Genomic DNA, 25,260 nt, shown 5'->3' on the forward strand with positions numbered 1-25,260 from the left:
CCCCCCCCCCCCCCCAACTGAACATATATTGAAGAAAAAAGAAGCAGCAAAACCAGCTTAGCCATGAAACAAATATGTACTTAAGGAAACTCATGTAAATTACTTCTCTAGAGGTTTTAAGAGCAGAAGAGTCAAGCATCTGCCAAGGGTAGTCCATTGACATACAACGCTACCTGAAGAAAGTACTAGGTGATCTCCTGAGGCCAATTCCAATCAAACAAACCTGTAACTCTGAAGTGCCAAACAATTACATAGACATCTGCAAATTGCCTGCTATTGAAGAAAAAAAAACCCAAACCCTACATCACATTGAGCAATGGACAATTTACATAATACAATTCTCAGCCTATGTTCAGGATCTAAACAAATTATTTGAAGAGTTCAAAAAGTTGTCAAGTCCTTACGGCAACTGATTCATTTGAAGAATAGACAGAATTAGGAAATTCTCTCATTATTTTAATTTAATCCATGGGCAGAAGTAGCAAAAATTTATTCAGATATAAACCTTTAATCTAAACATGTATGCTAAAGAACAAAATTCTCACTTTTCCTCTGTTAAGACTGAAGACAAACCTACATGGTGTAGCACCTTCTAATCCACACACAAAAAGTCTCTACTGTGTTAGCATTATCCACTAGCATGAACTAATTCAATTTTCATTGCCAGTTTATGTTACTAAATGCAAGGTTTTTTTAAATATTTAAAATATTTATGCTCTTTCAATAAATAACAGTTTTAATGCAGACTGATGAAACCCAATTTTCCAATAGATTTCCTTCATTTTTTTATAACAAAAGTCCAAAAATGGGATTGAAACACATAAGGAGTGTTTTGCCAATAGGATGTAGTGCAAATACATACAAAAAAGAGAATCAAGAGCATATACTCTAACTGGAGGGAGGTGGCAGGAATCCCCAATGGTTAAATTACGTAAGAGTCAGCATTTTATTTGCCTTACTTGGAAAGCAACACCTTCAAACAAGAAAAGGGCTTGCTTCCACTTCAAAGATACCAAATTATCTGATGGGGGAAGAATAAACCAAGACTGGAGATGGCTTTGACACTTCAACAATTATTAATTGCTTTACGCACTGAATATGTTAGTTTTTAATATTGAAAAAATAATCACCTGAAGGTGACATAAAATTAGACAACACTGAATTACTACTACATCACCCTATTTGTGCTGTAATGATGGATGACCTACAATCAACAAACATTCGTGAAAACTTATAGAAAGCTGAAAGAGAAACATTCAGTGACATTACAGTAGGTTTAGAACTTTAGTAACTGCTGTTCACAAGGTGTAAATCTGTTTTTACAATAAGATGCATTTGCTTTGGTTTTATTTTTTAATTGCAGTAAGTAGTCACAAGAGGTCACCATATTAAGATCTACAGGAAAAAAAACCCAAAACATAAAACAAATAAATTGTAAGCTAGAGAAAACATGCTGTATCGTTCTGATTAAAAAGAACTGGTTTCACTTAGGTATTTTTGGCTTAAGAGCCAAAACCATAACATAAAACATATAAACCACTGATTAGAAGTTTTGTCTCTCTGGCTTTGTGTCAAATCAAATGTTCAGCAGTGTATTAGAATATGTTGCAACCAAATGCAATCCAAAGCATAGCAAAGTTAACAGTGTAACATGCAGAATTGCTTGACTTTGTCCCACTATAATATTTAATTAATTTTCCTGTCTCTGTTGCGTCCTGCAATAAAACTAGAATTATTAGCAACCTGTTTTTTCCTCTTTAGGTGGACTATTGATGGTGGTTCACAGCAGCACCATTACTTTCTATTCCTGAGAACTACAGTAACTAAGAGCGCTAAAACAAATAAATAATTTCATATTTGTAAGATCAATTTTACGTTGTGTAAAAAAAAAAAAAAAAAAAAGAATCATGGGGGGAAACCCACCTAAAATGTAGGTAAGTGAATTTGACTACATCATTTTTATCTTAAAAAATGGGCCAACACCTGGCTCTCATTTTTATTAAACTACTCATCGAACAAAATATATTCTAATAGAGTATGTAAAAGAAAAGAAATTATGTCTCGTGATTTTTTTCTCCTATATTTATACCGATATGTGGTATCTCCACGCAAGTTAAAGAAATATTCTAAGTCAAAATCTGCAAAAATTAAGACTGTAACTGCTACGTGGAAAACTTCCACTATTCTACCCCGTACATCCAAAAATAAACCTACACAGATATCTATTATGAGAATGTGTTTAGCACATGACATCTAAACAACTGTTTAATGAGGAACCTGGGGCTTTTTTTGTTTGCTTGTTTGGTGGGGGGTTTTTTTGGAGGGTGGGGTGTGTTTGTAGGGGTTTTTTTGTTTGTTTTTAACTGCAACCTTTTCTGTCACCAGTTTAGATCATTTTGAAGGATCTTATCCTCATACATTATAAACTTAAAATCTACAGGAAGTTATTCTTGATTTACATTAAGGACCATGCAGTGTGAGAAGGGAAAACACCCCAGAAAACCAAACAAAAAACCCAAACAACTTAGGTAGGTGGGGGGAAAGAAAAGACATGCTCATAAATCTGAAACAAGTAATATTATCATGAGCCCAGAACTATATAGCTTTTACATAGAAGGTAGGAAATGTAAATAAAGCACTGCACTGGCAACTAATGAAGTTAGGCACACTCACATGCCATGTATTCTAATAATTTAAACAATTAATTGCTTTCTTCATTCTCCTCCCTCTCAACTACCAGGACTAATATAAAAGAATTTTAACAAAAGATATTCTAACATAAATATGTGTATGAAATTCTACTCAACAGAACTTCAGAACTACATAGCTTTAAAGTATCATGTCATATTGCTATGCATTTCATCCCAACTACTACAACATCTCACAATATCAGCATGCATTCTTTAAACTTTAGACTTTTTGTCTGTTTTGTTTCATGCCAAAAGAAAGCTGACAAGAACGGCAACATTAGGCCTGAAAAATCTCTATTTGCATCAGCAATTACCTCACTGCAGTAATTTAAGCTTTCTTTAAACCCAGTGGTGACTTGGTCCCAAGGACTACCTTTCCCCAGTTCCTCTAGTTGTAATATTCAATTGCATCCCAACTCTACATCAAATGAGTTTTAACCACAAAGCATCCCCCAGTCTTTTTGAGGAAAAAAATCCTGGACAAACAGAACAGACAGAATCTGTGGTAAACTCCACCAGATCAGGAAACTAGAACCCCAGGACACACCAAAGCATACTCTTTAAAATAACTCTAAAAGGTCTAAATATGTTTTGGACTTAAGTTTGATGCATGCTTATTTTCAAAAATCCACTCAACCATGAGTTTAAAAAAAGCAGCTATCAAAAAGAAGATGAAACATTGCTAATTCAGATGATTTACTCAGACTACATACCTGCAATAAGTCTCCTTCATCAAAACGTAGCATTTCTATTATGCCATCCGACTGGATGAAAGCTGCAAAGAAAAACAAAAAAGTAAATTAACAGAAAAATATTTTGTTATTAAATTAAAAAGAGCAACTTAAAACATCTAAAACCTGTTGTACCTCATTTTATAGATAGAGCTATGAAAAACCAAAATAACAACACAGAGTCTAACGAAATACCATGGATACTAATTTTTCTCTGACAGCTCCAATTTCAAGATATGCATATTAGTAAGTACCACACTTAACTATTTTTGTGCCAAAAGACTGATATGTGAACTCCAAAGTGAGTAACTATTAGGTTCCCTAAAAAGACTTGCTATACCAAGCTAACTCAGTACTTCAACCAGCATGACTGACCAGGTACCTAAACAACTGAGCTTAATACATGCAAGTCCACAAAGAATTCCGACAGTTACAAACAGAATCACAGTTTTATCTATACACCTAAAATCTTTACTGTTCATCCAGAAAGTCTTGGTCACGCTGTTCCCTAATCCTCATTGTGGCAACAAGTCTCCATCTTGACAGTAATATAATAAAATCTGAAACAGTTTAGAAGTGTTTGCATTATATGACTAAACTTGATGAAAAGCTCATGCCTCAGTCACATATAGGATCCTCAAATTAAGCATTCCTCCTCCACTCATTTCCTCCAAATGTTTGGTCAGGCAATTGTTCTTCAGTTCCTCTCAAAATGTAGGGAACGCTACTTTATTTGGAAGACAAAGAAATAAGGCATTGCCCTTCCTGTAGAACATATTAATCTGTACAAGAATCAACACGACAGAGAGGAAAGAAAGTGCAAATTTTGCTCCCCAAAAGACTATCCATGCACAAAATCAAGTCTTTAGGATAAAATACAGTAACAACCTTAAACGAGAAAATTGTATTTTAAAAAAAAAACTTCCTATATATAACTTCTCCCCTGCCCTACAACCTTTTTCCATGACTGCCTTTACCATTCGGCTAGATGAAGTTGAGAGAGTGATAACACACCCCTCTTTCCGCAAAGAGGAACAACTTCAACAGGAAGAAGTTAAAGACTTCCCAGCACATAGAAGCACAATATTCGCTTCTGGAAGACGGAATTTGAATTCCAGTCTGAAAAAGAAGATTTAAAACTTCATCCCCCGCTTTGAAGGTCAGTGTTCTAACACAAACAATTATTATAAGGTCATCAACATTGCCACTTGTCTCCATGATGTTTTAAAAAAAAAAGTGATATTACTTTCAGAAAGCAAAAATAAGAAAAAAGCACTCTTGGCAGACAGGAGTAAAGGCACCTACCACACAGAGTAACACTATATTTGATGCTCATTTGTCTTAAGCATTTCCTCACTGACTGCTTTAGTGACACCTCACTCGGCACCCAAAATTCAATCTCCTACTTAACACATCACTGTTTGCACATCCCATTCCGCATCTACAACTCCCCCTGTATTTTGATACCTTCTCCTAAAAGGTACAAACTCCACAACCTTGCTTTCATGTGACCAAAAGTAAAAGTTAACATAAAATAAAGATTGCTGCTATTATATCCAAAAGTCTCTTTTGGTATGCAAAAAAAAAAAAAAAAAAAAAAAAAAAAAAAAAAAAAAAACCCACAAAAATTTACGAAATTCCTTAAGGTAACCTGGAAAAAAACAAAATTTAATGGACTAAAATGGAATGGCTAGTGCCATAAACAGCAAATTAGTACGTGGATCTGAATTTGAGAGTTTATAAAAATACATGCTATTTAGAGATACATTGAGTGAATATTGATGTTGTGCTAAAAACGTGTGCACGTTGCCCCGACTTTGCTGTCGGGCTCATAACATCCTCCAAATACGTGCTCTCAAATTGCAGCCATAACTGCATTTGCAGCAGATAGTCTTTCTTGTGGGGGAGAAAAAAAAAAAAAAAAAAAAAAAAAAAGTCAAACAAATAAACAAAAACCCCAAACAATAAAATTTTATACTATTGCTTTCCAAGCTAGCACATTTCAGAATTCTAATGTTTAGTAACACAGGCTGAGAAAGCAGCCCAGCTCATGTGGAAGTGTGAAAATCACCAGAGAGGCGAAGGGGGGGGCTCAGATTATAAACAATATCTCCTGCAGTATTAACAGTGGCATGAGCAGTACTCATCAGTCATGTCAGCAATATCTTAGAATTTTTTTTTGTGTATTTATTGTGAATTTTTTTGAGTATTACCTTAATGATTTCCAAAACACGCAAAAGTGATCCTTACCCCAAGAACTGGGGGTTTGGTCAATCATTTATATTGAAAAACTATACAGAACATAGGGCAAGAGACTAAAAAAAACCAAACCCAAAACAAAACAGTATTTAAGCAACTGTTTCAAGATCAAGTCCTATAGCTTACAAAAATTTGGGCTTTTAAAACTTAGATTACTGGAGTAGGTCTATCCATTTGAAGTCTAATCCTAGAAAAAAAGAATAAGTGGATTCTTGCCAATTTAACTGCCAAGACACTGTAAAACATTCAAATCATTATTTAATTTTGTCTTTAACACCACTCAAAAAAATCCAAACTAAGTGAATTGCAGCACAAGACGTAAGAAAATGAAGTTTTGACATGTTAGGTTAAAAAGCAAAGTATGACAGTTAATCACAGTTTCATAGAAATGTCATGTCTAGCCTCTTGTGCAAAAAATCCAAGTTACAGATTAGCTGATACAGGAAGGAAATTCTCAATTTTTAACTTCGGGAGAAACCTTTTCTCATGTATTTGATTTATTGCAATTTTAACAATCACAATTCAATAAAAGAATTTATCAATATGAGCACACCTTCCTAACAGTCAAAAGGAACTGCACCTCTGAGGTCGGGCTTGGCATTCTTTCGCTTTCTAGCTTTCTGTCTTGGATGCAGAACTCGACTGTGACATCAGGCACAAACAAAAAATTTATTAGAAATCAGCTTTTTATATTCATAATATATCAACTACCAATAAAACATAAAAAGAGTATCACAAATCACAGATTCTTAGTATTTTCTTGAGGCTTTTTTTTCCTGTTTTAAATATGACATGCCATAGGTACAAAAAGCAGAAAGTAGCAACAATTCCTGCACAAGGATAACACACACAGCAGCTCACAGAAACTAGCCAAAGCTTTCTGCCAAAGCAGCTTGAATGCGGGCAGCCCTTCTGTAAAACCCAGTTTCTCAGCCACTCTTCAGTTATTCCATCTTTGTTGCAACTTACAAACAAAGCAACAGATGTTACAGAACATTTTGAGCAGATGACACTGTTAAATAGAAGTGCCATTCATCATTATATCATTTAAGAAATGTTTTCAGAGAGCAGATGACAGTTAGTGCCAGGTGAAGTCAGATGCACTGCAAAGCCTGGCTGCTAACCATGTTGCAGCAACGGCATCTCAACTGAGACTGTGATGAAGTTTCTGTGGTTATACCTTTTGCTTCGTTATAGACTAACTTTCAAGCCTTTGTTTCTACTTTATCAGTTATTTCATCAAAACAAGGAAATGGAAAGCAAATACCTACACATTTCTGAGATGAAAGTTTGTTTTTGCAAGTGACTTCTCAGACTCTCGATTCAGGATGAAGCAAGTCACCTCATTCAAATGAGGCAAAGCTAATTACAATTTAAAAAAGCTCCACTGACGAGTCATAAAGAATCACCCAAATCCTCTGTAAGAGCAGCCCTCAAACTGTCCAATATGGACCGCAGAGAGGACAAAAGCTTCTTCAAAACAAAATACAGATGGTGCCCGAAGAGCAGAATGATTCCTTCTGGGTAGTTGCCCATTCCAGAATTAGAAACAGTTGCTCACCATTTGCACTTGTACTACCTGAGCTAAATAAGTTCACAAACTTCTGCAGTGCAAGTCCAAAAATAGTCTTTTCTGTCCTTCCACACAAAATATGTGTGTCACCAATAGAGAATAGGTTATTACCAATGCCAAAAGACTCTGCAGGCAATTAAGTATGAGATCACTTGGGCATGCTTTATTAGGTGAACCATTCCCCATGCTACAGAGGAAGATGACTGTTTCTGCAAAGTCCCTAACAATTTCTCCTGGAAAAACTTCTTCCCAAAGTTCGGGCTGATACCATCATGCTCCATTGTCATTCTAATACTGCAGCCAATTAAGAAGTGCTGATTGTACCTTGTCAGTCACCTCTGCCTGCCATGCGACTGACAACTGCTACTAGAGGGGCACAAAATAACACTTGGGGTAGAAGCATTTCAGCTGTCTCAGCGTGCTCTGCCACTGCACAAATCAGCAGCCAAGAAGCCAAATTAGACATTAGAAAAGTAATTTCTTCCTGACCCTACAGGCAACTGAAGCCCCGAAGGCTGATTATAATAGTATTCATCAAACTTTAACTGTTATTAGCATGTTCACAGCCCAAAGAAGAAGGATGAAGTTTCATATCCCAAGATTCCAAAGCCAGAAGAATCACAGTCTCCTTTCCTCCTCACCTATGCTGAACAGAATACTGCCTTCTGAGAGGTACAGACAGATCCCTCTCAGCAGAAAACCTGTATTCTTCCAAGTGCCCGCAAGAAGCAAATTTATCAGGTTCATGAGAATCCATGACAATTTCAGTCACTCTCACTACTAGGATATTAAGTGATTTCAGGATCAGATTTTCCTGACTTCTAGTTTGCATATCCTGGTTTCCTCTTTTCAGGCAGTAGATCACTGTTAACAGAAGTGATATAAGCAACAGCAAATGTAAAAAATACAGTAAGTTTCATTTTCTGTTTGTTTTAGATTTACAGCCTCTAAAATGCAACTTCTTTGCTGAAGTCAGCTTTTCTATGAAAAGCCCATAAAACATATCAGAAAAAGACTATGAATGTAGGTCTTTCCACTTGCTCCAAACCACCTTTTTCTATAGAGAGCATTTTCTAAGCTTTTCCAAAAACCTTTAGAACTGACAAAACAAAAACCACCACCACAGCCATAACCCCTGCCCCCCAAACCACAGCTTTCTGGAACAGTAAAAACACTATCTAGTCATTATTACAAGTAGATTTCTAAATGCTTTCCCTTGCCCTCTCCAACAATATCACAGGGTTTGATGGTAAACACCTAAAGTAATAAAACTGGAAACGATTGTGGCCTAAAGAGACACTGAATTCACCTAAACTTATTCCTCAATGCTTAAGCAGCATCTTCTCACAAGTTTATATAGCTAGCAGCCAAATTTTGCTTGAACACATTCCTATTTTAATTGTCTCTGGTCCAAGCCTTTTACATTTTAGCTTAAAATAAGAAAAGTACAGACCTATAAAGCATCAAGTAACAAGAAGAAAATCTTAAAATCCCACACTTCTCCAAAGTAAACAGAACGTACTATCAAAATCACTTTAGCCAACACCAGTCTTCAGTTGTGTCTGAACCACACAAACAGAATAAATTTGCATGTAATGTGAGACCAGTGAATATGCCAAGACTCTTGGTGCGCAACGATAAAAAAATTCTCCATGGTTCACAGGTTATGAGGCCTGCTCTGACTGAGATCTGATTTTTAAGGTGGCTTTGCAAATTTTTCTTTCCTTTAGCCACTTTCAGTTTCTTCATTTCAATAGGAATGTATATTCTTGCATATATGCTTATAAAAACACTATTCTGAAGCATTACTTAGTTCTGGAACAGCTACTCCACAAACAGCGCTTTCATGTATTTTTATGTTAATCATCATTATATATCCTCTTACATGCTCGTAAGACCAGTTTTCTCCCTTAACTCTTGTCTAAACCAATTTTTAAATTTTCTGTATTCATACAGAAAATTTATTATATTTATACAATCCAGTATAATCTAGTGTACAAATGTTCTCCGAATTCTGGAAATAGTGTCCCAACTTACTAAAGTAGGGCCAGACCGATTATTTACATCTCTTCTAATTTACACTAAGTTTTTTAGAAGCCCTGTTTCTTAACCCTTTGTCTTAATGACTAAGCTCACTTCAAGGTAACTATAACCACATGAGCCAATTACAATATGCTAAATATCATTCACTGCTGTCTATGTAATTGTAATTACAGCATTTGTATCCTTACCGGTTAAACAGCACAACTAAAACTGGATGAGTTGGTTTTAAAACTTTGACTGTGAATTAACTGCTTATACACAATCAAACAATTTCAATCATCCTGAACAGTGGAAAACTGAGCAGCATGTAAAACACAGGCAAGCAGATACAGAATGATAAAATAACATTATTATGAAAGGAAAATTACATTGTAAAAAATTAAATACCACACAAAACCCCCCACGGTATTATGCTGTAATGCGAGCAACCATTTTTATCAGAATATGAGTCTGGTGAGCCTCAAGAAACACGTCCCACTTTAGTGTTCAAGACAATAGAAGCTGTTCAAAGAAAGGCCTATTTCCCAGATGGGAGAGTCAGTGTACCTATCAGCCTGAATTTCTGCCTGTGTCCCAACTGGTGACTGTTCACTGGAAATGTAAAAGAGTGTTATCTTATGAGCCAGCAAATCTCAAGCAAGAGGCTCTGAGAGAGAACCACCAGCCAGCAGGCTTCCTTTCCAGCTAAATTCTCTTGCACCTACGTAGTAAACTCGTTTGTTTCTTTTCCAGTAGTCCATAACAAAGGGAAATTAATCATTTTTTGAATAGACCTCAGGAAGAACCATCACAGCCAAGACGGTACATATACACTAAGTAGTAAAGATCACATGCAAAAATAACTCACTTTCAAGTCCTTTTATACAGAAAAATATTCATTCTTTTTTCTTTATTAGAACTCCTAACTACCATCCCTCAAAAAGCCGGCTTGCCAAATTTTTATTTTCTGTTTACATATTAGAGTTGAAATAAACATTCCTAGATAATGCACTTTAATCATCATGTGAAACATAAAAGCAATATATTAAGCTAAACAACAAAAAGATATAATTTTCTTTAAAAACCTCAGTCTATACTACTGATTATAAAGAATTATTTTTATGACTTTACCCAACATGCACTCAAATAAGTTCATATGCACCTACCTATTCTCAAGTTAGTACAAGATAAACAGATCACTTGCACTGCAATACCTGAGCAGACAACTCACTATTCCACAGCGACGGGAAAAAATGATCAAATAATTTGCATTTTACTGCACACAACAGCACAAATTTGAGTGTATACACTCAACTAAGTCTGCATATAATCTTTTGCTAACTTACTTGTGTAATTTCTGACTTCAGACACAAGACAAGCTTCTATACACAGCAAAGCCCATTCCTAGTAAGGAGAGATGTCACATTGTGTTCATCTATTCATCTGTTCTCCCGTTAGTTAAGGTTATTGCAGATTTTTAGGAATTCAGTGATCAATTCAGTTTTTAAAGCCAGCCACAAACCAGAAAGTGACAGCACAATTCTGACTCAGAACACACACAAGCCCCAGACAGACAATGAAGCTCCCACTTCGCCTGAAAAAGGAAGAAAGCAGGTCTCTCTCCGAAGACACAGTTCACACATCTGGCTCACGACATCTGTTTCACGCTTCAGAAGATGGTGAAACTGCTTGAAGGTTTCTTTTATGGAGTTTGCACTGATTGGATGCATTGTGTAATAGATACATCCTTGCAATAAAACCACAGAAACATACCTAGAAACAAAAAAAGCTCACTCAAAGTAACACATACTGCACCTAGTAGTCTGCTTTTATTCAGCTATTAAAGTAATTTTTTTAGAAAATTTCAGATGGACAGAAAAAAGTATCACACACTATTTGAATGCCTTTATTCTCAGCTGCTTATTTTGTACTCAGCCTGTATTTCCACCTTACAGAAATTTGCATTTTCATCTACTTCAGCTAGAGTAATTTTTATTTTAGTCTGACTCTTTTGTAAGAGTTTAAAAAGTTATCTGCCTTTGACCAAAATGGTCAATTTCAGATGGCAGTAATAAATACCATAAAATTACACTCAAAAAAATTAAAAATCAAATAGTACTTTAAAAGTTGCTAAAATAACTATTAAAAACATTTGCTTTAAGTTGGTGCTTTACTTTTAAACGTTTCAGTAATTCCATTGGTTCACCCAAAGATATTTGATTGCTGGCTCCAAAATGCTTCTCAGGAAATAATATCCAATTCTGTTTTTTCATGAAGATTTCATAGGGGATTATCAAAGAGAACACCTATTTTCAAATAAAATAAAAAAAAAAGAAAAACAGAAATAAATCTCTCACCTGGAAAAAAACTTTAGTGCACATTATTTTTAAGTCAAAGAGAACAATACTTTTGACACTCGTGGAAACTTCTCATAAGTCATTTAGAGAGAGGGAAAAATTTAAAAGGAAGTTAGAGAAACCCAACATCTGCAAATAGCATCCATTTTTCTGGCTTTGTACCATACAAATTATGGCCTTTTTATTCTCTCTCATAATGCTGATTTAAAATTTCAGTATGCTAATTTAGGTTATACCTCTATAAATTTGTTGCTATTGAGCTTGTACAGACATAAAATTAATTGGAACTAGACTCAAAAGTAAGATAACGATTCCTACAATGAGACAGGAGGAAAGCAGCAGGCCCTCCAAACTATTCTTAAACCTTCATCACACATCAGTTCTCAAACTTTACACCAGAAACTTCTAATTGTGGCAATATATTTTACTACTCATGTTGCACTGCAAATTGATGTGTGCAAAGATAACATGGACTTACTGGAATTCTAACCTGTTTGGCATATAGAAATGTTTAATATGCAGTGTACAAGAAGTGACAGTCAGTTCATGGATTCTGCAGCCTCAGGAGAACAATGCATTAGCTGACAATAATTGTAACTATTACCATTAACATCAGCCTTCCAAACTTGCAATCTTATGAAATTAGCCACTGAACAGCCCCATGAAACCCACTTATACAAAAAAATGGATTGTGCTGACACAGTGCAAAGACCTACTTAGAAGGTACATCTGGGCTGATTAATGACCTTAATAAACCTATACAAAGAGCAAAAATTGTTCTTTACGCTGTAGAAAAGAGGAAGAAGGATGGGATTTTCAGAGTTTCCAAAAAACCCCACAGAAGAGGAAGACGAGAGCACCAGGCAGATACCTCCCAATATCTAAACGCCTTGCTGGCAATGTGAATGCAAATAGATAAGAGCTACACCTTATGCTCTATGGACATTGTTCAGTTTTCAGTCCTTCCTCCTACCTTGCTGTCTGCTACAGAGGATGCAGGATCTTAACATCTTAACCAATGTTATGGCACAGAAACAGTGGCCTCCTGAGTGACAGAGTTCTGCTCTCCTCCCTGTCACGATGCCCCCTCCCCACTCTTTTTTTTTTTTTTTTTTAAATCACTTATCAGGGTGGAACTGCATGAATTTATTTTAATAACAAGGGAACTTGGACAACAGATTAATTTAGATTTTGCTGCATAACACTTCCAACTTGGTTAAGACTAAATTACAACTGGAGAGAACCCTTGGGAGGGAGGAGCACAGTATCTCCACCCTGTCTATGTCCATGTGGCAACTGTTACTCAAGTGTCCACTGGAAACAGCTATTAATCCTGGAGGACAAGTAAAAGAGCAGCATGATAAGCTATAAATACAATGATCAAAGGTCAAGAAAAGGTAGGAAAAGGCTAATGTTAAAGCCCTAGTGCTAATGATGTGGCAGTAATGCTACTTGTTGATTGTTTAGCAAAGCAGCCTGTTGACTTGCCACGTGGGAACACAGTCCAGCAGGAAAAGGCTGGCCGCAATGTCTGATAAAGCCAGAAAAGAAATAGGTGGAGAAGAACTGCAGCAAGTTCTGAAAGAAGATAAAATGCAGGGCAAGAAGAATGAAATAAAAAAGGGAAATTCCAGTTTTGGGGAAAAAAATCCCAAAACATTAATAAGAAATTAAAGGTGCAAGTAGGCATTTAGAAATTAAAGTATGGTAAACTGCAGAAATTCAGTTCAGCTATCCAAAATACCTTTGAGTATTTATACAGTTATGCCTCAGAAGCAAATAAACAATCACTTCTGCTCAGAATCTTTCAGAAACTGCTATGATGACTTAGGTTGACATCCTGTACCACACAGATCACAATTTCAAATTGTGAAATTTGAAATTCCAAATTCTTAGGCTTAGCCACATAATATGTTTTGGAGAGACATCTAATTCTAATTTAAAGATTGCAAGCACCCCACATCACTAAGTTGCAACTTAGAACACCTCTCATTTCTACTCTGATACACCTAGCACCAAGTGTTAAAATAAATATGTAGACCTTTGCTAGATTAAATGCCCCTTCAGCATTAGAAGGATTTTTTTTCAATACAGGTACTTTTAAAATGCAATTAAATAATGCTAAATAATTTTTTTTTATTATTTTATTTTTTTTAGTTTCCAAGTGCCTTACTCTAATGTCCTTTTCCCTAGAGAAATTCAATGTAATCAAAGGAAGAATTAATGGGACTCATCAAGTACTGGAACTCTGATCAAATTTTCCCTGATGAACTTGAAGTTTCTTTCAGTCTTTTCTCCATCAGATAATGATATTCAGTAGTACTAATTAGCAGAGTAACTTCACCTGTGAAGATTCAGTCTCTGTCAATGAAAATGATCTCTTCTTCAGCATCAGATATAATCAGGTTTCTCCAAAACCAAGGCATTTATTAATCTTTTCATTATTTTGCAAGATACAGTTTAGTTAAAGCTATTTGGGTAGATCATGACCTAGTTAAGCTACATGAAAGGCAACTGACAAGGTATATGATAATATAAAAGCAGCTTTATTATAATATAAAAGTTCCCCACTAACATAGTTTCAGCTGGGATAGTGTTGACTTTCTTACTAGCAACTGGTATAGTGGTATATTTTGGATTTGGGATGAGAAATGGTGTTGATAGCACACTGGTGATTTTGGTTGTACCTAAGCAGTCCCAGCCTTTTCTCCTTCTGACACCGCCCCACCAGTGAGCAGGCTTGGAGAGCACAAGAAGTTGGGAGGAGACACAGCTGACCCCAACTGACCAAAGGGATATTCCATGCCATAGACATCATGCTCAGTATATAAAGCTGGGGGAAGAAGGAGGAAGAGGGGGACAGTCAGAGTGATGCTGTTTGTCTTCCCAAGTAACCGTTACGTGTGATGGAGCCCTGCTTTCCTGGGGATGGCTGAACACCTGCCTGCCTGTGGGAAGCAGGGAAGGAATTCCTTGGTTTGCTTTGCTTGCATGTGAGATTTTTATTTCACTTAAATTGTTTTTACATCAACCCATGTGTTTTCTCACTTTTACTCTTCTGATTCTCTTCCTCATCACACCAGAGGGGGAATGAGCAAGCAGCTGTGTAGTCCTAGTTGCAGCTGGGGTTAAACCATGACACCCACACACACACACCTTATTGTCTTACGTTTAGTAGCAACAACTTAGAGGGCAAGAGTTGTCTCAGTGGTTTCTATCACCGAGGTAAGGAGCAGGACGGCTGGGGTTAGGGTTTCACTACACAATGGTCATTTCTGGTACCACTAGACTGCCCGTTGTTTGCTCCATAGACTTTTACACCAAACTTCAGTTTGATGGACCAGAACACCAAAGCAAACATACAAGGCGGCAATGGTTACCAGTAAGGACCAAGTACTCAATGCCCCCTGCTGCAAGAAAGGAACAGCCAAACTAGACAACGCTCATCCAGATCTCTCCGTATTTCCTCAGATATATGTGTTGCACAGATTGTTAAGTATTACTTTAATACATCTTGTATATTAACATGCCAACCACAATCTAATTTATTGTCTTATTACCAGAAGCTAGCAAAGATGGAAACTCATAGCTATATTATCCTCCACATGAAAGATGGGATACAAATATTCCTCTTGAAACAAATTTTTCAAGAGAAAGAATGAAAACTAGGGGACAAATAAAGCCTATGTGATGCATGACTATAGAAACAAGGAATCGCCAACGGGGTCTTTTTTTTATTCTATGATCACATTTCTTCAGTGATGCAGCAACATGTGAAACTTCTTGGATCCAATTACAACTCCACTTCTATCAAATTATATCTAAATTACTACTACCATAAAACTGATTTCACCATGGAGTTCTGTAGAAACCCAGATTTCTCCTGTCTTAAGGATATTCCCATCTGTTGTGACAAAGTTATCGAAACTTCCTACCAAGTCTTTAAGATCACAAAGGGAGATCCAAAACACAGATACAGAGCAATTCCAGGTGGAACAGACCTTAAGATGTCATCTAGCTCAACCTTCTGCTGAATTACAGCGAATGCTGAATTCGGATGATGTTGCTTAGGCTTTTGTTTAGCTGGGCCTTGAAAACCTTCAAGATCAGAGATTCCACAACCTCTCTAGGCAATCTGTTTCAGCGCCTAACTGTACTCATGGTGAAATATGGTCTCATGTCAAGCCAGAATATTGTAGTGATCCTGACCAGAAGACCACAATACATCGTGGAGTCAGTGATCCATGCAAGAGCTAACCTGAGTAGGCCCTTGCCTGTGCTGTGCTGCATGTGTGGGCTTGCGTTGAAGCCTGTGCTGTGCTGCACATACCCCCTGGCTGCAGGAGGAGCCCAGCCAGCTCAATGTAATGAAGGAGCCTGCAGGCAGCTCCCACTTGGTACCAGCAATTATGCCACCTGGGTGGCCTTGCCTTCATCTAACCGTACAGCTACAATTTCTCATGTGAGCATCCTTTCTGTTTGACATTAGAAATTATGAATAGAGTTGTCTTCTTGTAAGGAAATCCAACAATAGCTTGAAGGACCAACATGGGGTAACCATTTCTGCGGACAGGGTCTGCACAGAATGTTGCACGTGGACCGTAGGCCTGTTTGATGCTGCACAACTCAGAGCTCCCAGCATCAAAGCAGAAGTAAGATTATCTATACTACTCTCTCTTTATAGTGTTAGCTCTAATAAACAGCATTTTCAATCGTATTTTACAGTGTCTGAGTGCCTTTCTTACTCAGATCATCACACGCCAGCACCTCCTGGTAGAAAACAAACTTCCCCTGTTTCACTTTATGACCATTGTCTCTCAGGCTCCTGCCATGCGTCTCTGTGAGGAGTCTGGTTCCATTTTCCCCATAACCTCTACTTCTATATTGGCAGGCTGCCACGAGGTCCCTCCAAAGCCTCATCTCCATGCGACTTTGCCTCAGCCTCTCTTCATAGGTCATGTGCCCACCAACCATCTTTGCGGCCTTCCAGTAGGACGGTAGGGAGCAAAAAAGGATGCAGTGGTTTAGGTGTGGTCTATTAAGTGCTGAGTAAACAGGAATAATCACTTTGTTCAGTCTAATGGCTACACTCATGTATGCTGCCAAAGTACATTGCTGACTCATATATAGCATTTCCAGCCTGTATCCCCTGCAAGTGGTCGTTGCGTCCCATATGAAGGACTCCCCAATTTGTCCTTTTTGCACTTCACGAAGGTCCTGTCAGCTCATTGCTCTGTCCTGTTTAGATCGCCCTGAAATGCAGCCCTGCCCTTGAGCATACTGACTGCTCCCCAGACTTGCTACACTCCAACTCCAGATCAATGACCTCTCCTAAGCAGGACAGGTCCAAGAATAGAGCCAGGAGGAACTCCCAGTAACCAGCTGCCAAGATAGTGCACAAACCACTGCTGGGCATAAACCAAAATTGAACACCTTGCAGTTTACTTAGCTGCCTGGATAATTTTTACCATTATCTACAAATTCCACCTGCAAATATCTTTGTGGTATTTTGGTGTAAATCACCGATTCATTAAGAGTTTTTCTGTATTGCTAGATGATTTCAATAACCAGTTAACCAGTTTTTAAATTCACTTCACATACTATATCAACATCTCAAATGGGGGACCCAAAAATCCCCTACTGGAACGAGATGTCATGAAAAACAGCCGATTTCTTTACTCTATCTCAATATCAGTATCTTCTATCATCTTTAATCTGAGCCAGACATTTTCAGTCTGCAGCTTATCTATTACAAAAATAAAAAAATTTCACAAGCCAGTCACATAAAACTACGCTGAAGCCATCCAATTTCACACTGAGTAAACTACCTTATCCTGGTTTAGCCCCCTTAATATTCCAGAGCAGAAGTTATCCAAGCCTGCTTATCAGAAAATGTAAAAAATGGACTTAAATAGTGTTAAATGTAGATGCTGCATCACATCCTTGCTACAGTCAGTAAGTCACTAATTATTCCATGTAGACAGTTCAGAAAACAGATATACCCAACACTCCTGCATCACATGTTACAATTTTACCTGCTGTCTCAAACAAACCCGTATCTGACACAGGATTATTCTTTGCCTGTATTTATGACTAGAAAGATAAATACCTCTCATGGTCACTGGTTTCCTAAATCAAGCATCTACGTTTTCATTTTAGAAGCTTTATGAAATGGAAAAATGGAAGCTGGTGGCAAGAATTACTGCCTCCACATCTGGACTGCTTGTTAACGATTTCTCGATATAAGAAAGGTGGGTGACAGTTAACAAATGAAGTTGAACTAGGTTCCCATTCCCAAACTTACAAGCTAGATTAGTAATGGCAAACAAGTCAATCACAAAATAAAGGCCATTCTAGCAACACACTGATATACTCCCTATGCACGAAAAAATTCTGTATCCTCTTGTGGGAAAATAACAGAAGATGACTGAGGAGGATTGTAAACATGCTCAACTGACTTGCTGGGGTGTCAAAAAACACATATATCATACTAACTGTTGTTTAGACTTGTGTGTTGGACAAGTAGAACATCTGTGTTTAGATAACACAGGCCTGCGATAGACCTAGAGGTACCCTATCAAACACACTTGAGATTCCTGCCCTGCTGTGGGAAAGAACAGAACACGGTGGCAAACTACTCCTGTGTGAATCCCTAATATAGAGGCAAAACCAGCAGGCTCAGTGATCCTCTAGCAATGATCGAGCCCTGCAGCCCCGCTTGTGCCTCTGCCCAGGTACTGCTTTGGAGATCCCCTCGGTCAGCGAGGTAACAAAAATAAATTTACCCTTTGCATTTCAGCCGTGGTTTTGTGGTTGTTCCTGTGCACCCTGCCTGTGTCGATTCACACACCTTAATCTTGGTATTAATAATTAAAAATGCTGAAATACCAACACAAATTTTTAGAAAAAAAGACTTTTAAAACAACATCCACAGGTGAATGGATCAAATCAGTTGCATCCACAATAAGCAGCCAGTGTGCCCACCTTTTGGAATTACAGCAAAACGTAAGCTGGAAGTGACCTCAGAGGCCTCCAACCCAGCTGCCTAGTCAGAGTGGTCCAGTTGGAGCAGGTTACTCAAGGTATTACCCAGTCCAGTCCTGAGTAACCCCACTTACTACCCTGAGGAGTGCAGATTTACTTCAAATGCTGTCTTTGAGGAAGAAAAAAAAAAAAAAAAAAAAAAAAAAAAGACACTTTCTCACAGCTCCTGTTAGACCCAGGTAAGTTCATGCTGTAGACTGACTAAGTCAGAGACACCACACTGGATAGCAGTTACTAGCAAGAGAAATAAAACGGGTCTTTATTGACTTTTATTCTTGCCGAACCCACAAACAGGAACAAACCAAACTGGTTCCAGCCTGTGCTGCAGTCGGACAACTTTTACTGCTGGTTATGCGTGAACCACAACCATCCACCGTTCGCTGTCAAACTCCCAGGTGATTTACCAAGTTTACAGTTTGAAAGATTCTTTATAAACTTAGCAAATCACACAATGGAACCATAGCATGTATCTTTTAAGCAGAACAAAACTGGGTAGGTTTTGAAATAAAGCGACATACAGCAAATGTCCAAGTTTTACCGTAAACAGCTGAAATTTTAACATGCACAAATGCATCCAAATGACTCAAAGCAACCCATACTGCAATACTGGCAGTCAATCACAAAAATCACAACTGAAAGCTTTAAATAAAGTTATGCCTGTAGAATTCTGCAAACTTTGGAGGGGTTTCATCATATTAGGCACTATACAAATATATAGCAAGTTCCTTCAAGAGTTTACAATCCAAGACCATGAAGTGCAGCACGTTATCCTTCAATCAACCTCTACAGGTGAGGGTACCTCAGTCGGCTTCACATGTGCAATATAACTGGATGCTATTGAGGCAGAAAGAGATGCAGGAGAGGGAATAGCAACCATTTCAAGGTTACACAGAAGGTCATGGAGAACATGGGGTCTCAACTTCCTGTCTATTGCATTATAATTTGTCCTTATATTTAGTTTAACCCAAAGATTCTGCACACAAGTATGAGACCTTTCAATCCAAACACACGGTTAATATTTACCATTCACAAGAGCAAAGACATAGTGTAAACCTAATCAGCTCTCCCATACTTAAGTTTCAAAAACACAGTGAGACAGCACGGTCAATTTTCATTCACTGTGTTTTCCTCACACTGTTCACAATTTTGACGTGCTACTTCAGCTGACAGAGCGTTTTCAGTTTGAGGTCATTCTTTCTGGATCACATTTTGATTTAAGTTAGGGTCAAAACATTAGCATTAAAATAAATGATAGCATGCTTTATATTAGTTCTGACAGCCAGATATGACAAACAAGCAGTATATAGTGAAGAGGTTTTTTATAATGTTATTTAGAATATATATGCTTTCTCCCACATCACCTTCCAGCATTAGCCTACTTTCTATAGTCATATGAAGTATCCAGGATTGACATTTTAGAAATTGGTAAAAAGCAAAAAGAAAAAGCTACGTGCCTGAGATTAGACAGAACGACAAAAATGGAACCAGAATTCCAGCATCCCAGTGCATTGTTCTAACAACAACATCTCCCTTCAACTCTTCCGTGATTTTAGCCCAATACCAGACCATTTACACTCAGTAACTATCTTAGTTTCTAGGATGTTAGCAGAGAATATGTAAAGCCTTAGAAAAAAATGAACATTCCATATTTTCACTGACCTATCTGGTATCAGATCTTAGATGCTTAAATAGAATTTTTTTCCCAGATCCAGCACTAAGATGTAACTTCAAAAATTACAGTGAGAGATTGAACCTAGTCTAAATACCAACCTTGCTGTAATTGCACCAATCTTGTGAGCAGGTATTTTGGTAAAAGAACTACCAAAATAAGTCTCAACAGGCTTTGAGTCAGCCGGCCAAATAAAAAGTGGTTAAAAATAAATTTTTTTAAAAAATCATCATTATATAAAATGAAGACATATTTTAATATAAATAAGTAAAAATGGATATAAATAAAGGAACAAACACAAAACAGTTCTCAAGTAAAAAAGCATGCTGATGTTAGACATTTGTCTTCAAAACATCTTGCTGACCATGGCGCTTATGGCATTACTATGGCTTCCTTCAACCTGAAACCCAGAAGGCTGTTGCATGTCCCTCCAAAAAACAACAACTAAAAAATAAAAACAGACCCCAAAGCAAACACACAAAACCCAAAACAAAAACCACACATGCTCAAATATAAACTAAAAGTTGTCTCAATCCATGTGGCAACACAGAACATGATAATTACACTAGGAAAAGATGAGCCCACAAAAAGCCTGAAAATCATATCTATTTGCAAAAGAAACTTTTAAGTTATTTTTGCCTCTCCTAGATGGCAGGAGGCTCTTTGAGACTGAATGCAAAAATTTTTTTCCTGCCATGTCATTCTTTTGCTATGGGTTCACAGATTTCCTAAGTAAAAAAAAAAAAAAACAAACAAAAAAAAAACCCAAAAAAAATTTTACAACCTTCTCAGTCTTACTCATTCCTCAGCAATACGTGGGCACCCAGCTAGACAAAAAAAAAAAAAAAAAAGGTCACACATCAGTGTTGTGTTTAGTCTGAAATGGATATGGGGTTTTGTTTTTTTGGCTGGTTCACATGCAGTTTTCTCTGCTCTCATATTTGTTCAGATACCAGATATTTTCCACAAGTTCTATTTCTCTAGCACAGAGAGAGTACACAGCAGTATCACTGTTTCCCATGAGTTTGATTTACAGCTTGTATACACGAATGATTTCAATTTTGCTTTTTGCTGTTCGACAAATGGCAAAGCTGTTTGTGTTACATTTTTACCCTCAAACTCTTTAGCTAAGATTGGGGACTAAAAGCAGTCACATCAATCTGGAATACTCCAGCATCAGTCTTCCTACTCATGACAGCTCCATAAAGAACTGTTTGCTGCTCCTTCTCCACAGAAGCATGAAGCCAGCATTACTCCATCGCACATCAGCTCCATCAAGCCTGCACACATCAGCTCCATCCTTCCCCTTTTCTCCTCCTGTACATGCAAAGTAAGAGGAAAATAATGTCCTCCACCTTAATGTTTCAGTTTATTTTGTGATATTCTGATCTATTCTTCTCACCCCTATTGTTCATTTGAGCACCTGCTTCTATCAAATTTTTTTTCTGTAGCAACTTGTCTGGAATATATATTGCATTGTGTCTTACTACAGTCACCCTCGACTCAGCAGTTTAGAAACAGTACAGGAGCAAGAATGCACAAGCTCAGTTCTAATTCCTTTCCACAGCTTCCTTCCTGCAGCTGTAGTGAAACATGTATGTTCACATTTGGGGAATGAAATGTATATTCCTAGCTATTTCCTCACTTACAGATTATGTCTTTTCTGTGCCTTACTGTATTTAACTGGACACAACCTGGTAGAAGCTAAGGCGCTGAAGGCCAGAGCCTGAAACACCCTCCCCTCCTTTCTTCTGAACTAGCATTTCATTTTGAGCTCCCACCCTGGTGTAAAGGCCTACTGTACAAACTGGTCCTTCCTCGCCTATGCTCAGTTACTGCCCCTTCAGACTGGTGCTTAGACTGTAGTTTAAAATCAGTGGGACTGGATCTCACAAGTCACTATCCAACTCTGTCTTGCTTTAAAACGCCACTGTTTTTTAATCCAGGGCCATAAACAGGCATTGCACTCAGCAAAAGGAAGACTCCAAGACATTTTTCCATGTGTGATCCACAAATGCAGATCACCAACAAATTCTTCTAAGGTAAAAAAAACCACACACACACACAAAAAAAAAACCAACCCAAAACCAAACTAAACCGAGATGTATTAGGAAGCTTAAATGCACTACTCATGAACTACACTCAAGCAGCAAAAATCTTGGGAAGAAAAATCAGTGTCAGAAATCAGAAAAGACTGAAAAAATCCATGTTCTGTATGAGAATCAAATTCACTTTTTGAAAATGACATAAGTGTTGGTGGGGTAAGTTTTAAGTAATAGACTATCAACAGAAGGAAATGGTATCAGTACAAACTGTTCCAGTTTTTTGAAGGGCTTCAATCATATCCGTTCAAACTCTGTGAATCTAAACCTGTCTTTGTTTATCTATGAATGCCAAGGAAGTCCACAGAGAAAAACCCAGTATCTCCTCCACAAATGAACAAAGCCAGACCATGGCCCCCGCTGTCACAACTTTTATGGTATGAATCAATTCCATCATACTGGTATATGACATCACTGATAAAGCTTATTAACTCACGTAAGCTATTATCTGTAAAGGAATGGAGTCAAAATCAGAGTTAAAAAACAGGTCTTTCTGAAGCATTTGAACTTTTCTAACACCTCAAGACACTACAGACTGAGCTGATAGCCTTTCAAATTCTCATCACTCTAAGCATACTACATCTTCTTCACACTGTTTTCTAAATGTTAAATTCTCTGAAGACAAAGCCAAGTGAACAAGAGTGGTTGTGACTCAAAATTAACTGTATTTTATTATCACCTTAATATCAACATCATCACATTTTAAACACAAGTCAGTAGGAAATCACTCAAGTTGAGCCTTTCATTAGGAAACAAAAGGCTTATCTACATTTATTCTGACACATGCATTATTAGGATTCATTTCTTCCCTCAGGTCTGGTCCAGAGACATGAATACAGCCTCCTCGCTAAACTCATATTCCATATCCTTCTTATTTTCTTATTTTTATTCTGTTTCATTCTCTCAGAGCTCGTCCAGCATGAAACATTTCAATCTCCTTCCACTATACCCTCCTCTGGCACAGCAACTTGCCTAAAAAGTAAATTCTCGCGTCAGTCAAAGTAAATCTGTTTCACCTACTTCTCCAACCCATTACATTTATCTGCTGCTTTTTAACACTGCCACAGAGACGCACTTTTAAGGAGACCATGAGTCTGCACCTTGGAACTGCTTGAAAGCCATTCTCAGCAATGCTACAGAATACGCTTAGGTGTTTCGCTCGGGGCTTTTTTTTTTTTTTTTCCCCTTGTTAAACCACAATGAAAAGACAACGTGCCAAAATCAAAGGCTCTGGAACTTAAGAAAGTCCCCGTCCGACTTTCACTGAAGTTTGGCGAAAACGCCAGGGACCCGGTGAAGGCGTCCGACACCTGTCAAAAGTTGAGGGAGGCGAGAAGGAGGGTCTCCCGCCCTCACATCCCAGCGGGCGTTTTTTGCCCTTTCCCAGGCAGGTTTGCCCGTCTGTTTGGCTTGGCTCCCTCTCCTGCCTGGAAGCCTGCCGCAGGGAAACCAGCTCCAAGCCAGAAAGCCTTTTTTTTTTTTTTTTTTTTTTTTCCCCCCCCCACACCCCTTCCTTCTTTTTTAAAAGACAGCTCCAGCTCCATCCCCGCCGCTGTCAGGGAGGGGAAAACCCCACCGAGTGAGCCCCGACGACACAGTGAGCCCCCACCGCCGCCGGCACCCCACACACACACACACACATACACACACATAGACACACACACACCCCGGCAGGGCCGGGGGAACGACAACGGGGGGGACCACAGCGACAGCGACTCGCCGCGCGACGGGCAGCGAGACCCGGCGGCCCCGCCGAGGGTAGTGAGGGGGGGGGAAGGGGCGGCGAGGCCGGGAGCCACACACACACACACACACACACACCCACACTACCCCCAGGGCCGCAACCGCCGCAACGGCCCCGCAACCGCCGCCGGAGCAGGCCGAGAACGGAAAGGAAATCTGGGTCTCACCTTCCTTCTCGGCCCGGGCCGTGTGGAGAAGCACCGCCAGGGCCAAGCACAACGTCGCGCCCAGCCAACCAGACGTCCAGCTACCGGCGCCAGGGAAGGGGGAGCCGGGGCGGCAGCCGCTGATCGCCGGCACCACCACCACCGCCACCACCGCCGCCGCCGCCGCCTCCCGCCGCGCCGCCATCGGTGACACGTGTGGTCACGCAGGGGGGGCGGCTCCGCTGCCGCCGCCCCCGCCCCCCTGCCTGAGGGGGTGCCCGCCCTCTCCCGGTAACCCCGCCCCCTCAGGCGGGGGGGGCGGTGCGGCGCGGCAGCCGGCGCCATTTTAAGTGCGGGCAAGCCGCCCTTTTTTCCCCTCCCCGTCCCGGGGTAGAGAGCTTGGTGTTTTATTTCTTTTAAATGTGACTTTAGGATAAGGGGCCGGCTGTTGGCGCTGGGGCCGCCTCGCCTCTTTCGTCCTTTCCCCGTCTCTGGCAGGGTTTGGGAGTGTCGCTTGTTATTGTTTCCCTACGGAGGGCGCCGGGGGCTTCTCCTGCCCGCATCCAAGATGGCGGCGGGAGGGTGGCTGTGGGCGGGGCGTCGGTGGCCCCGGGGGCAGCGGCTTCTCAGCAGGGAGGTTACTCTCCTCTGTTTGCGTCTTTTTTGCCCTGCCTTATATTCCCACCGTGCTGCTGTTGCAGGCCAGGGGTGTCGGCAGCCCTCCCAGTGAGGGAATCCACCGCCCGCAGCTGCCAGGCCCATCCACGCAGCACCATCACCAGCAATAAAATCAGAGGGCAGCGAGGTATTGCACGCCTGAGGCGGTGTGTGAGGCCCTGTGTTAGAGCAAGGGCGTGATGCCACGCATCTGCCGCTCTTGAGGAAAGATATGTAGCTGTCACCGTGTGTTTCAGCAACATGTGT

General features: G+C 39.2%; 1 protein-coding gene across 1 annotated transcript in view; it reads right to left on the reverse strand.

Moving 5' to 3' along the window:
* The window catches only part of TMEM131 (transmembrane protein 131), a 106,803-nt gene extending 82,288 nt beyond the window's left edge, over positions 1-24,515 (reverse strand). The window contains exons 1-2 of the mRNA XM_014960321.1: positions 24,358-24,515; positions 3,404-3,465 (exon numbers count right to left, since the gene is read on the reverse strand). Of these exons, the coding sequence (XP_014815807.1) occupies positions 3,404-3,436 (33 nt within the window). The 5' untranslated portion in view covers positions 3,437-3,465; positions 24,358-24,515. The remainder of the gene's footprint in view (positions 1-3,403; positions 3,466-24,357) is intronic.
* Between the last annotated feature and the right edge of the window lie 745 nt (positions 24,516-25,260).

This window comes from Calidris pugnax, unplaced genomic scaffold, assembly GCF_001431845.1.
Source record: "Calidris pugnax isolate Ruff unplaced genomic scaffold, ASM143184v1 scaffold188, whole genome shotgun sequence".
Lineage (NCBI taxonomy): Eukaryota > Metazoa > Chordata > Aves > Charadriiformes > Scolopacidae > Calidris > Calidris pugnax.